This window comes from Mytilus galloprovincialis, chromosome 5 (assembly GCF_965363235.1).
Source record: "Mytilus galloprovincialis chromosome 5, xbMytGall1.hap1.1, whole genome shotgun sequence".
NCBI classification, from domain to species: domain Eukaryota; kingdom Metazoa; phylum Mollusca; class Bivalvia; order Mytilida; family Mytilidae; genus Mytilus; species Mytilus galloprovincialis.
The window spans coordinates 32,429,035-32,447,106 of record NC_134842.1 but is presented as its reverse complement, the minus strand read 5'-3'; the positions used below and the strand labels follow the sequence as shown (position 1 = coordinate 32,447,106).

At 32.7% G+C, this 18,072-nt stretch overlaps 1 protein-coding gene across 3 annotated transcripts in view; it reads left to right on the top strand.

The window, feature by feature from the left end:
- LOC143075623 (uncharacterized) overlaps positions 1–12,444 on the top strand; it is a 122,758-nt gene extending 110,314 nt beyond the window's left edge. For all 3 annotated transcript variants that reach the window (XM_076251110.1, XM_076251109.1, XM_076251111.1), the window contains 2 exons: positions 2,167–2,243; positions 9,820–12,444. In XM_076251110.1, coding sequence (XP_076107225.1) covers positions 2,167–2,243; positions 9,820–10,085 — 343 coding nt within the window. In that variant the 3' untranslated portion in view covers positions 10,086–12,444. The remainder of the gene's footprint in view (positions 1–2,166; positions 2,244–9,819) is intronic.
- The last annotated feature ends 5,628 nt before the right edge of the window (positions 12,445–18,072 follow it).

The window sequence follows — 18,072 nt, the reverse complement described above, 5'->3', positions numbered from 1 at the left end:
TTAAGCCTAGATAACTTTCATATAACATTGGTCATGAGTATTTCAAGGGATATGAAGCCTAGATAACTTTCATATAACATTTGTCATGAGTTTTTCAAGGTATATGCAGCCTAGATAACTTTCATATAACATTGATCATGAGTTTTTCAAGGGATATGAAGCCTAGATAACATTCATATAACATTGGTCATGAGTTTTGCAAGGGATATGAAGCCTAGATAACTTTCATATATCATTGGTCATGAGTTTTTCAAGAGATATGAAGCCTAGATAACATTCATATAACGTTGGTTGTGAGTTTTCCAAGGGATATGCCCCTAGATAACTTTCATATAACATTGGTCATGAGTTTTGCAAGGGATATGAAGCCTAGATAACATTCATATAACATTGGTCATGAGTTTTTTTCCAGGGATATGAAGCCTAGATAACATTCATATAACATTGGTCATGAGTTTTTTAAGGGATATGAAGCCTAGATAACATTCATATAACATTGGTCATGAGTTTTTAAAGGGATATGAAGCCTAGATAACATTCATATAACATTCGTTATGAGTTTTTCAAGGGATATGAAGCCTAGATAACGTGCATTAAGCACTGTTACTAGTACATATTTTTAAGAAGTATGTTGTTTGGATTATGTTTGTATAAGACTTGAATTGACTTTTATTTCAGGGCTATACATATAAATGAATTAAAATTAAGACTACGATTTCTCAAAATTTCAACAAAAAATGTCCCCATTTAGTAAGAATCTATCATGTGTGTCCCCATTAATTTTACTTTGACATGCATACGTGTCCCTACTTGATGTTATTTGGGCATTCATATTTGTGTCCCCTAGCTTACGTTTATACAACACTAGTACAGAGTTAGTCGAGGTGTATAAACACTGTTGCTGAGTTTTTCCAGGGATGCGTTAACGTTTTTAAACACTGGCACTGAGTAAATCAAGTGGTATGACCCCTAGATAGCGTTCCTATAACACTGGTTCTGTGCTTTTCAAGTGATATGGACCCTAGACAACGGTATATAACACTGATACTAAGTCTTCAAAGGGATATGAACCCTATAAAACTTTCATATAACACTGATACTAAGATATTCTAGGTGAATGACCACTGACAGCAAATATTTCCACATCACTGACAATGAGTTGTTCCAGGTTTTTATCTGTAGGGAATGTTCTGAAACACTCTTACTGAGATGTTTGAAGTTTATAACCCTAGATAACTTTCATATAACACTGATTCTGAGATGTTCTAGGTAAATGACACCTAGAACACAGGTCCGTATACATAATTTCATCTTCATCAGTTTGTTCATTTGAATAGAGACCGCTGCCAATAGTTTAATTACATAAAATGATCCCATTTTGATGCATTCCATTGAGACACTAATGTCCCCACTTAGATATCTTTGATAAGACGAAAAGTCCTCATTTAGAAATCTCATATCATACTGTGTGTCCCCAATTAATTCACGAAATAAATGCCATTAATAGTCCCCATTTAGAAAGCTGATACCATAGATGTGTGTATAATTTGTGTGTCCCCATTTAGTTCACTTAATTTATGTCATTCAAATGACGTTTCTAAGCTACCAACTGTTACATGCGATTATAATAAGTTCTTTTGTAAGCAAATCTGATATTAAATTAAACACAAGACCTACACGAAAGAAGTCCCCATTTGAGCGTGTTGTAGCAGGTGTCCCCACTTGACACCTTAGACATGTATGTGTGTGTGTGTGTGTGTGTGTTACATTTAAATGTTGTGTCGTTGTTCTCCTCATATATTTAATGCGTTTCCCTCATTTTTAGTTTGTTACCCCGATTTTGTTTTTTTTTTCTATGGATTTATGAATTTTGAACATGCGGTATACTAATGTTGCCTTTATCTAATGCTGCATTTATAATTTGTAAATGTTTAGAGAATGTTCTTGAAACTGACAATAACAACCTCATGCAAAAAAACCAAACTATGACAAACACTAGTCCTAAAATAACTACACATCTCTATTAAAAACAATAAATTATTTATTAATTATTCAGGAACTTTCTCTAAACATTTACAAATTTAAATGCAGTATTAAACTCGTTATATCTGAGTTTCAGTATACATGGTTAAATGCTGTTTTTTTTTTTATTTCTATCTGCTTTAGATTTTATGAAGCTTCTATAACTACAGCAATTCATCTGCCTGGTTATCCAACAGATTTCTGTTTTGTCAGCAGAAATGGTGAGTTTTTATTGACGTTGAAACAAATGCATTTCGAATACATAAGGAGGTAATATAAAGGATACTGTTGTCTCTGTTTTTTACTAAAATTTTGTTATTTCCGAAGTTCAAATTCAGTTCGCATGTAAAAAAATTCTCTAGTATGTCGTGTATCTGTTTCTACAACCTTTCAATATTTATGAATATTATTTGAGGAAATAAACCATCTCTATTTATGACGCAAAGCTTGTTTTGTTTTAAATAAGTGTTGAACATGACAAAAATAAAAAATATCTTAAAGTTTTTTTTCCTAGAATATATAATATGATTTATGAAATCAATAACGTTTTAGACTATCAATAAAGTTTATCATTGTTATTTTTTTTTTGAACCTATCGATAAGGGTGACTGGGGATTTGAAAGAAACCGAGGCACACTTGGTCTTCTTTCGACCGGATGTAAAATCCTTTGCTGTACAGTATATAGCCTAGCTCTCAGAATGTCGACAATAAATCCGATGTTTCTTATAGAGAGACAGGGCTACGACCTCTAAATGTTAAGCCCATTTGCAACAACGGTTCGAGATGTTTTCATGTTAACTGCAAGCCTTAGATAATTTACTGTACTCATCCCTATTACTCTCATTTTCCAGTGGCAATTTAAATTAATTTATATTCTATTATTAAGTCTTTCCACTTTTCTGTGGAAAGACTTATTGTATTTGTTCTGATTATTATTATTATTATTATTAGGTCTTTCCACCTTTCTGTGGAAAGACCTATTGTATTTCTTCTGATTATTATTATTTTTTTTTTTTTTTTTTTTTTTCTTCCGCCTAATTTTGATATTGCGACAAATGTTTGTTTCGCAATATGTCGCTTAGATATTTCTCATATTGTATCGTACAGTTTATGCGCTTTTACATTTCACCCTGCTAAGCCGAACACTTTTCTTTGTAAGAGTTATCTCCCTATTCACTGTTTATCATCAGAGTGCATCTCCTTCGTAACAAAAAAAAGATAGCGACAAAATTCTTTTTACAAATTGTTCGTTACATCCTAAGGAAAATTTGGCTTATTTGGATCGAAGCGATTCGATGAAATTTTATAGGAGTTATCTACCTTTACCAAATTATTTTCTCAATATGTGTTATTAACTAATAAACCGTCAACCATATAACCCTGGAATGTATTTATTTGAGATCCCTAGGCCCTTTATTAGAAAATGGGGTCAAGGTCAAAGGTCAAGGTCAAGTTCTAAATTCGGAATTTTCCATGTTTTTGCATTTTCTCCAACCCTTGAAAAGGTATATATTAAAGAACAAGTGCAAAATGATTGCTATATAGTTATGAAGATATTTTACATTTGGTCTGATACAATTAAATAGCATCTAATAGGAGTTAGTGCCCCTGAAATGTCTTGATATGAGGTTATTTGAATATAACTTCAACTAAGTCCATTTTAATGGCATTTGACCTTGTGCAAAAGTTTGGATGACAAATGACCTTGAAAAATGACTACCGGAAGTGACCTTGAGAAAACCGGAAGTAACCTTCTTTGCAATTTTTTCGTATAAAAGTACTCAAAATCCATATATTTTGTCATATAGATACATAAACTGATTACTGAAGACTAAAAATGACTTCCAACAAACCGGAAGTGACCATGTATCTCCCATTCTAAATACAAAAGTATATAGAAACTATATATTTTTGGAATCAGTGTGAAAGAAGCTGTCATATTAGACCGGAAGTGACATTCATTTCACCGGAAGTAGCATATTATCTCCTTTATATCACTTAAAAATATGATTAAACCATTATTTATCGTATCAGTATGAACAACTATCTTCTTATCAAAATTTCTTTGATATGGAAAGACCTTCAATTGTTCTCTGAACAATTGGTTTTTAATTATTATTAGGTCTTTCCACTTTTCTGTGGAAAGACCTATTGTTTTTCTTCTGATTATTTTTTTTTTTTTTTTCTTCCGCCTAATTTTGTTCTTGCGATAAACATTTGTTTCGCAATATGTCGCTTAGATATTTGGTATATGATATCGAACAGTTTATGCGCTTTTGAAATTTACCCTGCGTAACCGAATACTTTTCTTTGTAGGAGTTATCTCCCCAAACACTGTTTTCCTTGTTAGCGCATCTCCTTCGCAACCGTAAAAGATTACGACAAATTTATTTTATAAAATTACTCGTTATATCCTTCGCATGATTTGTCCAATTTCGACCGAAGCAATATGAACGCTCCATATGAGAGTTATTTCCCTTTTTGTATTTGAAATTTTGAAATGTATTTTAAACTGGAACACCATAAGTGATAGAGACCTAGGATCTTTTGATTTGAGGTCCTTAGTCCAAAAAAATGAAAATTAGGTCAAGGTCAAAGGTCAAGGTCATATTCTAATTTTTGAATTTGTCTTATTTTCACTCATTTTCATTAACCTTATAAGATATCGACAAATTACTTTTACTAAATTGTTAGTTGCGACATGTCGTAACATAATAATTTTGGTTGAAAGGGTGCGTAGACAATAAATGGGAGTTTTAGACCTATCATATCTAAAATTATGCGTTAAGTGATATAACTTATTTACCATACATATTAGAGACCTAGGGTCTTTTGATTTGAGATCCTCAGTTTGTGACCTTGAAATTGAGGTCAAGGTCAAAGGTCAAGGTCATATTCTAAATTTTTGATTTTGGCTTATTTTCACTCATTTTCATTAACCTTATAAGATATCGACAAATTATTTTTACTAAATTGTTAGTTGCAACATGTCGTAACATAATTATTTTGGTTGAAAGGGTGCGTAGACAATAAATATGAGTTTTAGCCCCTATCATATCTAAAATTATGCGTAAAGTGATAAAACTTATTTACCATACAAATTAGAGACCTAGGGTCTTTTGATTTGAGATCCTCAGTTTGTGACCTTGAAATTGAGGTCAAGGTCAAAGGTCAAGGTCATATTCTAAATTTTTGGTTTTGGCTTATTTTCACTCATTTTCATTAACCTTATAAGATATCGACAAATAATTTTTACTAAATTGTTAGTTGCAACATGTCGTAACTTAATAATTTTGGTTGAAAGGGTGCGTAGTCAATAAACGTGAGTTTTAGCCCATATCATATCTAAAATTATGCGTAAAGTCATATAACTTATTTACCATACATATTAGAGACCTAGGGTCTTTTGATTTGAGATCCTCAGTTTGTGACCTTGAAATTGAGGTCAAGGTCATAGGTAAATTTGACGTTCTAGATTATGACCTTTGCTTAAAATTCATATCTATACATCATAAAGCCATAGGAATTGACATTTTAGACTGATTTTTAATATTTTAATATCAAAATAGATATTTACTGGTGGAAAGACCTTCAATTGTTCTCTGAACAATTGGTTTTTAATTATTATTATTATTATTTTTTTTTTTCCGCCAACTTTTGTTCTTGCGATAAATGTTTGTTTCGCAATATGTCGCTTTGATATTTCTCAGATTGTATCGTATAGTTTATGCGCTTTTAAATTTCACCCTGCTAAGCCGAACCAATTTCTTTGTAAGAGTTATCTCCCTATTTACTGTTTATCATCAGAGTGTATCTCCTTCGTACCAAAAAGAGATAGCGACAAAATTCTTTTTACAAATTGTTCGTTACATCCTCACTAATTTTTGGCTCATTTGGATCGAAGCGATTCGATTTAATTTTAAAGGAGTTATCTACCTTTACGGAATAAATTTGTCGGTATGTTTTTTAACTCATAAACCGTTGACCGTATAATCCTGGAATGTTTTTATTTGAGTCCCCTGGATCCTAACTTAGAAAATTAGGTCAAGGTCAAAGGTCAAGGTCATATTTTAGATTTTTATAAGTTTTTCATTTCCCTATAATTCTTGAACGGTTATAGATACAAAAATATTAAGCAGTGAAAAATGCTTGGTACTTCAAGGGGCAACTTTTTTACATTATGACTATATTGATTTTACCATCATGTAAGGGACATAACTCCCATCGATGGTTTTTAAAAAGCCATTTTTAGGCAAAAGTCTTTAACAAAACGTCCTTGACCCATAGGGTCTTTTGCAATGACCTTGTGGAGCAATGATCTTGACGAAAGTCACAAGGTCAAAGGTCAAGGTCATCAAATTATGTGGTTTTGGCACTATTTAAGCAGTTTTATGTGTGTTTGAATTTCAACCAACCAACCAACCAACCAACCAACCAACCAAACAACCAACCAACCAACCAACCAACCAACCAACCAACAAATCAATCAATCAATCAATCAATCAATCAATCAATGTTTCCGTTTCATGTGTTTGATACGGGATTCAAGGTCTCTTTTTTTTCGCTTGTTTTAATTGAGCCTATCAAACGTGTTTAACCAACATATTTAACCAATATGTTTAACCAACGTGTTTAACCAACATGTTCAACCAACGTGTTTAACAAACCAACCAACAAATCAATGCATGTTTCCGTTTCATGTGTTAAATACGGGATCCAAGATGTGTTTTTTTTTTCGCTTGTTTAAATTGAGCCTATCCAACGTGTTTAACCAGCCAACGTGTTTAACCAATATGTTTAACCAACATGTTTAACCAACCAACCAACCAACCAACCAACCAACCAACCAACCAATCAATGCATGTTTCCGTTTCATGTGTTAAATACGGGATCCAAGATGTGTTTTTTTTTTCGCTTGTTTTAATTGAGCCTATCCAACGTGTTTAACCAGCCAACGTGTTTCACCAATATGTTTAACCAACGTGTTTAACCAACATGTTTAACCAACGTGTTTAACCAACCAACCAATCAATGCATGCTTCCGTTTCATGTGTTAAATACGGTATCCAAGATGTTTTTTTTCCGCTTGTTTAAATTGAGCCTATCCAACGTGTTTAACCAGCCAACGTGTTTAACCAATATGTTTAACCAACCAACCAACCAATCAATCAATCAATCAATGCATGTTTCCGTTTCATGCGTTAAATACGGGATCCAATTTTGAGCCTATCCAATGTGTTTAACCAACGTGTTTAAGCAACGTGTTTAACCAACCAACCAACCAACCAACTAATCAACCAATCAATCGATCAATCAATCAATCAATCAATCAATCATGATCATGATCAATAAATCATGTTTCATGAAAAATCGAAATTCAATATTGTTCTTGCGTCACTTCTGAAAAAAAATCCACATGTACTCTGTAACTACAAGTACAATCGACCTCAAAATTTGCAGTCAGCAGGGCATACATGTACTGAAAGTTTATAAAAAAACTTGGTGCAGATATCTCTCAAAGCTTGTCCTAGACAAAAGAAATGGCAATGCCGTAAAAATCGCTTGCTAGGTCCGTAAATCTCAGTAAAAACCTACAATAAAATGTCCGCTCCGAGATTGAAATACTAATCTGTGTTACAAACAGGTGCTGAAAAATGTACAATATCAGAAAATAATCAATAAATGTGTTTTAAAGTAACACCGGATCAATTAAATCCAAAACATGCACTGCCCGTGAACTGTCATCAAGTTGTCAATTTCCTACAATGACAAAAGAAATTACATTGTGTACATTCCATCTCCATACATGTTGTCTGTCCAAGGTCCCGACCTAAAAAGAAATTAAAAGACTAAGTTTTTCTTAATATAAACCCGCGTCACGTGATGTCTCCTCAATCTTGCGCGCGCGCTGTATCTAAAATAAAAGAAAAACTTTCCAAACTAAACATGAAACTTCTCCGGTAACATAATAATATAGACCCCATACCAAAGCAAACAAACAAACAAATAAACAAATACCCACCCCCCCCCCCTTTTCCAAATCAATCAATAAAAAAAAATCAATTATCCATTCATCAGAGGGGAAAGACTGCCTAACAATTGTTTTCAAAACAATTGCTTTATATTTGTACATATCTTTTGTTTGTATTATTAATTTGTTCTTGTAAACAACTACAGTTCACCATATAACCAATCTAAAAAAAAAAAAATTGAAAAAAATAGAAAACTTATACTGTATAATAAGTTAAAAGAGGTACCGGATTTCAATAAGAAAGAGGTACGAAAGATACCAGAGGGATAGCCAAACTCATAGATTGAAACCAAACTCATAGATTGAAACCAAACTGAGAACGCCATGGCTAAAAATAAAAAAAAACAGACAAATAATCGTACAGAAAACAAAACAAAGAAAACTAAGACTAAACAACACGAAGACTTGCCAAAAACTGGGGGAGATCTCATGGATGCTCCGGAAGGGTAATCAGATCCTGCTCCACATGTGACACAATAAAACTATAAAAAGGCAACATCAACAGTCTGAACTTTTAAATCCTGGCTTCAAGCAGCCACACGAGGAATTTTGCAGGGTAATTATACAACAAACGGAGATAGTGTATAAAAACCAATAATACAACTACTTATTTTAAATCAAATAACATGGCGGAAAGCAAATATATGTCACCTTACGGCATTCAACCATTCTATGTTTAGTCCTTACATGGACCACGTAAACCAAAGTATGACAAAAACCAACCAAAGACGACCATTTATGTACGGACTCCTGATTGGGGACAGGAATATACATGACATAAACTGGGTTTAACATTTGTGTGATTCTACATCACCACCATTAACTCGTCAAATCGTTACTTTTTTGTACTTGAAATCATTTCTGTTAAGTCTGGTTGTTCTTGTAAATGTATATTTATTTAGAAATTATTAACAAAAAATACATTTTATATCAAGTCAACTGTGTGTATTTCATTTTGAAAACATGTCAATATTCCTACTACCATGGCATTTACACTTAGATTGTAAAGTGTAGCCAGAAAAAAAATATGTTTTAATGTTTCCGTCTTATGATTCAAAATAATCAGGACTCTCTTGGTTTACTTATTATTGTTTAAAAATAACACCAATTAAAGTGTGTTTCACATAATTTTTGAAAAACTAAGCTTTTCTACCTCAGGAATAGATTACCTTAGCTCTATTTGACTAAACTTTTAGGGATTTTTGGTGGTCCTCAATGCTTTTCAACATCGTACTCTATTTGGCCTTTTAAACATATTTTGATTCGAGCGTCACTGATGAGTCTTTTGTAGACCAAACGCGCGTCTGGCGTAAATATAAAATTTTAATCCTGGTATTTATGATGAGTTTATTATTCATTACATCGTAGAGACTTTGGTGCATGAGTACTGTTCGTGTATCACTTGCTTATCAACACTGATGGTGTGAACTCGAACCCCCACACGTGGCAGATGTGCTTGACTCCGATACTAATTGGCTATGATTGTCAGTTTTCCTGTCGGAGGTCGATTGTTATAATCGCGCACTCCGGCTTACTCTACCAATGCAACAAATGAAAGTTTTAACGACCTTGACTGGCTATACAACCATTGCACGGTCGGTACACCACTTCAACTGACCACCGAACGCGTTAAATATCCTATCGTAATGACAGTGGCGTTAAACACCAATTAATAAAAAAAAATGACCAGCACCTTCTCGATTGCATTTGAAATGTAATCATGTGACTTTATATATCGCAATGACTTGTTGCTTTTACTTTTCAGCTGGCTTTTTAGTTTCTTGGAGACACGAAAAAGAAATAGTTCATAAGTATTCAAGACAGCATTTGTTTCATTTTTCCACTGATGGTCAGCTATTAGGGACAATTCCATTTCTTGGTGATAGTCCGTTCTCATTTTTCCCAGTTTTTCTTGATGGAGATCCTAACATTCAGGAAAAGTATCCGGGCTATGGAACACCAGGGTGGTATGTTTACATGCGGGATGGACACGGAGGAATATTGTGTGTAAAATTACTGGATTTTTATTAACGGCTTTGTAACAATTCTAGTTTGCATTAAACAAAAAAGAAAAGGAATATGAAAATTGCAAAACCATGTCTTATATATGTAGGACTCTAAAGTGCGATGGGGACGCTAAAGTACGATGGTCACGCTAAAGTGCGATGGTATACGCTAAAGTGCGATGCCTCTATACGCTAAAGTACGATGATCCGCAAAAGTATAGACGTAAGGAACGCAGCTGGATTATGACGTTAATTAACAGTCGTTTATACATACCAAAAATATACATACCGGAAGATGAAATAGATAATGGAAGCGAACAAAATGCATATTAATGTTTACGTTTACGTTAAAATATTGTCGCATTTAAAATAAAGCTTTACAAATAAATTGTATTTATTCCGACAATGACCGAATGTTGTATTTGCAACTGACAACTTTAAGGGGATGTGTTTACATTAATAAGCTGTGTAAAAGGCAAGCTACATTAATTATCCAATACGCCCCTCGTCCTGAACATGTATGCAATATTTGCCACTGGACGTTAAGCAACCAACAATCAATTCAATACACCCGAATTGTTAAAAAATCATTTAAAGAAAATATAGTATTTTGTGACACCTAAATAACCTTGTTAGCAATTGTTACTAGGTCAATCTTCTAAATGTAGAAAGACTTCCGGTAAAGAAAAGCCTATCGCATTATATGTTATACCATAGCAAACTAAATTTTGCAAAAAGACTTGTTTCTAACATTAGTGCCCTTGAACCTTTCTCTTTTGTTCCATCGCACTTTAGCGTGCTATACCATCGCACTTTAGCAAACAAACAACCATCGTACTTTAGCGTGATACACGATCGTACTTTAGCGTAGACCATCGCACTTTAGCGTGACCATCGCACTTTAGAGTACCATCGCACTTTAGAGTCCTACATATATATTATGTTGTTGTTCCTGCGGACAAAGCTTCAAATAATATTGTCTTTGTATGTAAATTGTTTACTACGAATGAATTGTAAAAGAACTGGGTATAAATGAGCACTCAGGTAATCCCACATACAAAGACATCATTTGACAAGGATGATATTTAAGCAAATGATAAGTCCTTCATGGCTTCAATAAACATTACATTGCACACCAAATCGGAGGACTTACCTTGTTTGTATTGGATACCAAAGCTTCATAAAATTACGTACAAACATTGGTATATTGCTGGCTCATCTTCATGTTCCCCTAAAGAATTGTCCATTAGATTGACTAAAATTCTGTCCGCCGTGAAAGAGGGTCTTCATAAATACTGTGAAACTGTTAACTCGCATAGTGGTATTAACCATTTGTGGATTCTTAAAAATTCTAGAGAGCTTCTAGATAATTTTAAATCTCGGTCTTTTTCTGAAATTAGTTCTATTAAAACTTTTGATTCTTCAACCCTGTATACCACCATTCCCAATGTGAAATTGTAAAATCGCTTAAAAGAATTATTCCACAATGTCTTTCAACATAAAAATAGTAGCATACGCTATAAGTTTATTATTTTGGGATATCATAAGGCATATTTCGTTAATAGTGACAAACAAAAAGGTAAAACATGATACACAAAAGAACAAGTGGTCAGTATGGTGGAGTTTCTTATTGACAACATATTTGTTGAGCTATGATGTAGAATTTTCCAAGAAATTGTCGGCATTCCTATGGGAACAAACTGTGCGCCTCATCTTGCCGACCTCTTCTTATTTTCATATGAATCGGAGTTCCTTCATACACTTGTTAAAAACAAGAGGATCAAAGAAGCCAGGTTATTTAATTTCACTCTTAGATATATTGATGATGTTCTTTCTATAAACAATCCGAACTTTTCTGATTGGTTTCCATATATATTTCCCCCAGAACTAGAAATTAAAGAAACAACAGACACGGCTTCCTCCGCCTCATTTTTAGACTTATATCTCGAATTTGACTTACAAAGTCATCTCAGTACCAGAATCTATGACAAACGAGACGATTAAAATTTTGAAATTCTAAAATCCCTCCACCTTAGTATCAATATACCAACTTCACCTGCATATGGGACATATATTTCCCAACTTATTCGATATTCAAGAGCTTGTAGCTCCTACTCAGACTTTGTAAAACGTCATCAGTGTCTGAGAAAAAGTTAATGAACCAGGGGTATGTCAAAGAATGTCTCGTCCTTTTTCTAAAAAAAGTTCATCGGAAGGTACCAAGACCTTGTTGATAAATATTCCGTATCAACTTCACAAATAATACATGATGGTCTTGATGTATAGATTCTGCGTACTAATGTTGTTTATCATCTTATCTTAACAATATGTGGTGTGACATACTATAAATATGTAGTTTTATGGCAATAAAGATTTGAATTGAATTGAATTATAGTAATTGCAAATGTTCAAAAGCTGATACTCTGCAATATGTTTGGATTTTTGTATTAGCTTGTTTTAAATTATGCTGTGCTTAGTACCAATTTGAGGCGTAAAAACGTTGTCAAGTACATGGAACTTTAATTTTATAGTTAAAATTACAATAATCTTATTAAATGGTCAATAAACTTCTTGATATTGAACCATGATTAAAACAATTTGACGATAATGAACCATACTTATGCGCCTGTCCCAAGTCAGGAGCCTGTAATTCAGTGGTTGTGGTTTGTTTATGTGTTATATATTTGTTTTTCGTTCATTTTTTTTTACATAAATAAGGCCTTTAGTTTTCTCGTTTGAATTGTTTTACATTGTCATATCCGGGGCTTTTATAGCTTACTATGCGGTATGGACTTTACTCATTGTTGAAGGCCGTACCGTGATCTATAGTTGTTAATTTCTGTGTCATTTTGGTCTCTTGTGAACAGTTGTCTCATTTGCAATCATACTACATCTTCTTCTTCAAATCTTTGTTGAAATGATTATCAAACATTTATGTAACATTCGATATTTTAAGAATAAAATACATGTAACAACAATGACTGGGATCTATGTTGTATGAACCTTGTTTATCAATTAGTCCTTTCGTCTAATAGAGCTTTCTTACAAATTGACGAAAGGTACGTATGCTTGATGAATCATACGTAAGACTCGTTTTAGGGATCCTTTATTTTGACATATTTAGATAATAGTCGTGGAATTTCGGACAATTATCCTACATGCAACGACAATTATAAAATTGGACTTTTCTTGAGATATATTTAGAATTTCGGGACGTACGATAGGTTAAAAAATGATACCACCAGGTCGGAGGAGATAACACTACAAAATATCCTAAATACATCTAGTAGTCAGACGAATAAAATGTCCCTAAAAGACTAAAAACCGACCCCTCCCCTACTCTTCAATATTACAATGTTGCACTGTTTAACCTCAGAAAATGTCAAAGCAAATACATTGTCTTCTTCCCTTACATAAAAATAAGAAAAAATTAAAACACAAATACTTCCTTGATTCAAAATTTTCAACGCTCAAAATAATAAAATGAAAATGAATAAAAAAGATTATCTTCATACTTTGCCATATGCTGGTGCTCGTTTAATAACTTTTGAATCATCGCCTCTCCTCTGGTATTATTCATTCCCCCCCCCCCTAAATGTGTATATATGATACACCGCAGCAATGGAACGAATAGCGTATAATTTGCGTTTTGCCTATAGTCCTGAACATTCATGAAATATTAGCCACTGGACGATAAGTGACAACTTCGCGTCTATCTTCCAAACATGTGTACTGTTAAATCGTCATTATATTAAAATCCACAATGTATATGGTGCAAAATTGTAGATTTATTTTCTTGATATACAAAATCTGTTTTTCTAGATATATTCAACATTACTTTTTAAAAACATTGTAGCATCATTTTTTTTTATCAAATCTCGATATTCCACTTTGACAATTTGCTGAAAGTGACTGTACAAAATAATAATAAATGTGAATCTTGTCGTTAAATTTAGACTAACGTACTTCAATAATGCCATTGAAAAGTTAATCGTGAAACTCGTGTTGAAAAAATTCCCGCTGAAATGTGTGTACTCGTGGTTTAACGGAAGTAACGTATCGGACGTAAGTGTATTTGACACTATTTTTCTCTGTTTGATTATATTAAAATCGTGTATTATTTGCAATATTATTATTTTTGAAAAATAAACTTGATTTAGAAAAGAATGCTGTTTTACTGGATAAAACAAAGACTCTTTTAACTGTTATTGTGGAAATGAAATACGTGCTCCCTTTACGTTCGTTCGTACCTTTCGTCAATTTGTAAGAAAGCTCTAACAAGAATGTTGTAAAGTATTCATCTCATATACTACTTCATATTTTGTCAAAAGATCAAACGATTTACAATATTGAACAATTTGTAACATTTGAAGATTTCTGTTCGAGTCCTAACGACTCTTTGCAGATAATTTGAACATTTCAATATTTTAAATAAAATGTACATCTGATCACACATTTCTGCTGTACTACTGAACAAAATGGCTTTATATTGAGGTTGATGTAATGTCAAAGAACATATTAATTTATCTTAGAATAATGATCTACAGAAAGGTATAAGACCAAAGGCATACTCCTCGTTGTAAATCGAGACAACGAAAAAAAAAAAAAACCAAAAAAAACCAGACACACAACTACAAAACAAAATCTAAAAAGGCAAAAATGTAGCAACGCCAAAAACACTGGGTTGGTCTTAGACATTCTAGATAGATAAGAGTTCAATTCCATTGTTGATATTTTAAATCATTATTTCTTGAACAGAATTGCATAGTTTTATTTATGTCAGCGATTTGGAAGCTTATGCAAGACGATTTGATCATGAAGTGCAACATCATTTTGTTTACAGACATCTTCCTCTTTCTATACTTTTTTCAACTGGATTGAATGTGATTTGATATTTGTCTAGTCGAATCGATTTAATATTTATATTTAAAACGCAAGCCTTGCTGAACTTTTTAAACATTTGTTAGTGTAACTGTCTATAGTTGATATATATCGTATTGCTCGAGATTTAGTCGTGGAATTATTTCTCGAATGATATTTTGACGAAATATCGACAAACTGAATCTTTCTATTTCAATAGCTTGCAAAATATGTGTTCTTGTATTTCTGACATCATCAGGCATGAACAACGAACGTTAGTTTATTTTTAGCTGTATGTCTATTTTTCGCAGAGTATTCGGGGTTGTAATTGGTAGGGAGAACTGTGCTGTCAGATATTTGTCGTGTTAACCTATTGAAAAATGCATGTTATATAAAGTCATTTCTTGAAAAAAAAAAAAAAAAAATTTGCCTTGGTGATAGAGAAAATTACGTTTGATTCAAGAAATGGAGTGCAGATTCAGATTTAGTATTTTCAACAAGAACATGAAGAACATGATTGTAAGTTATGCGACTTGTCCTCTGTCCGTCTAATAAGTCGACATCTAAAGTATTACATTTACATATGATAATATAACTGAACGTAAACTACAGTGCAAAGGGTTAACATGGTTAATGTAGGATTTGTTTTCTTATATATATCCTTTAAAAAATGTGGAATCAGACAAAACACGCAAAGAAGGTGGAAAACTGATAAGTTATTATTATTTTATCACATGATAAGAAATCGACTTTACTGCGGAAGAATTACAACATACAAAGGATATTTTTAAAACTCAATCTTTCATACTCTATTTTCATTTTTCGTCACTATTACATGTAACCGCAATGATATGAAATTACTGATTAAAAATTTAGGAAGTATTTTAAAGTGTGAAGTTTAGGTGAAAGAATTGAAACCTTTGTGGAAGCGATATATTAAGTTGTTTCACTATTAAGCAATAAATGTTACCTTTAGTGACAATACGATTCAGGAAGTCATCACGTTTTAAATGGTTAGTACTTCCTCATTTTATTTTTTTTTAATAATCAATAAAAACATAACATTGAAGTTTCAAACGATTTTGCCAAAGTTCTCAATAAAATGCGCGTCTGACGTAAATACAAATTTTGATCCTGGTATCTATGATGAGTTTTATATGCATCATCTATGATGATGTATCTCTGTGTCACGAAACACCAAACTCCTTTATGATATTACTAATCGATGAGATATTCTACAATATAATTTCTAATGAAAATAATATTCGGCTATATTACAATATTTGATCCTGATGGAACAAAGGGTAGAGGCAGTCCAAGCAGATAAAGCATTTTAAAAACATTTTTTGGTTGAACCTCTTTTTCGAGAAACAAATAGAAGTCGACAATGCGCATAATAACTAAGACAACGTTCAACGAATACTAAAAAAACCAACCGAAAGGCTCGTTTTTCTCGTAATTTCACGATAATTATAGTATAGACATGTTACTAAAGGAATATTATTATTATTTTCATAGGGTGTCAAAGCGTTCAACATGCGCACAGGTTTAGTATGAAGCGCGGTATCAATTTGATTCTGTGAACGCTACTACATCACAACAAAGTTACACACAGAAGCAATGGGTTCTTTAACAAACATCCTATTAAACATTGCCTGTAGATAAATTAGGCCGTTAGTTTTCTCTTTCAAATTGTTTCACATTTGTCATTTCAGGTCTTTTCATAGCTGACTATGTGGTATTGGCTCTTCTCATTATTGAAGTTCGTACGGTGACTTATAGGTGTTAATTTCTGTGTCATGTTGGTTTCTTGTGAAGAGTTGTCTCTTTGGCAATAATACCACATCTTCTTTTTTATATCTATCTGTGAATCTATGGTAAAAGCGATTATTTAATTTATTATATTGTTAATAGTACTAATCTGAGGAGTAAAGTCATTGCCATATAACTTTGATTTTTTAGTTTGTTCAAATATTAATCACGTAAAGTTACAAGACTTTATAAATTTGAATGGCTGCTGAGCTTTTAAACAATGTAATCTTTTTCTCTATTTTATGTGCCCATCCCAGGATTCAATGGTCCGGCGGATGTCGTTGACTGCACGCTGGTTATTATTATATTTGTTCGTTTATTTTAACTTAGTTTTAATTAACATATTACTTTTGGTTTTCTTTTTATCTATTTCGCATTGTGTAAATCTGAGCTATTGATACCTACCGAAAAGGTAAGGGGATTTTTCATTTTCGAAAACCGTTCGGTGACTTATTTTGTGATAATGTTTTATGGTCATATCGATCAGCAATTTCGGTTCTTCTATATTTGTTGCTTTCAAATATGATCATGTGAGCATTCCTGTTGAATCAAGAAAAGCTCTTTTGACATGAAATTTATTAGTGTTTAATCGGTTATAAGCAACGGATGAGGATACATATTATTCTGACGGTTTAGAGTATAGAATGCTATTTATTTGGACTTACACAGTGGATTTAGGCTGGCTACGAGGCGACAAAGCGTAATAAAATGACAGTATAATTTAAATGTATTCTTTTGTTTCTATTGATAAAAATTTACATTACTCGTGTTGCTTAAACATGTGAAACTTGATATATTCTAAAATTCATTGTAATATTTTACAGTTCTCACAGACAATTAAGCAGTACCACGTGTCTGCTATAAGTTTATAATTATTAATGCAAGTCCAGAATTTTTCAAAAGTTGTTTAAACAAACAATTAACAAGTTGGAATGATGAACTGATATATTTGTTATACAAATAAAGATGTCATAAAAGTTCATCAAATAAATCAAATATTTGTAATATGTTACTTCTGTCCGTAATGCGTGTATTGACTTTCTTCATTTATATCAACAGTGTATAACTGCAATGCTGAGCTTTTGGATTGAAGTGTTATCATCACTAATTCTCACACATTTGTGTACGACCGTCTGTTAATGCTATAGATAGTTTCTCGTAGAAAATTTCCTCTGAATTATACGGAGCCTCGGTATCAGATGGCCATACAATACAGACGACCTTGTACCAGATTTCTTTCAAGGCTTTGGGAAGTTTGTCTTTTTTAATGTCATACATCAGTATAACAATAACCATCGATTCACGACCCTCTCTGAAGGCATGCATTCTAGTCATTTCTA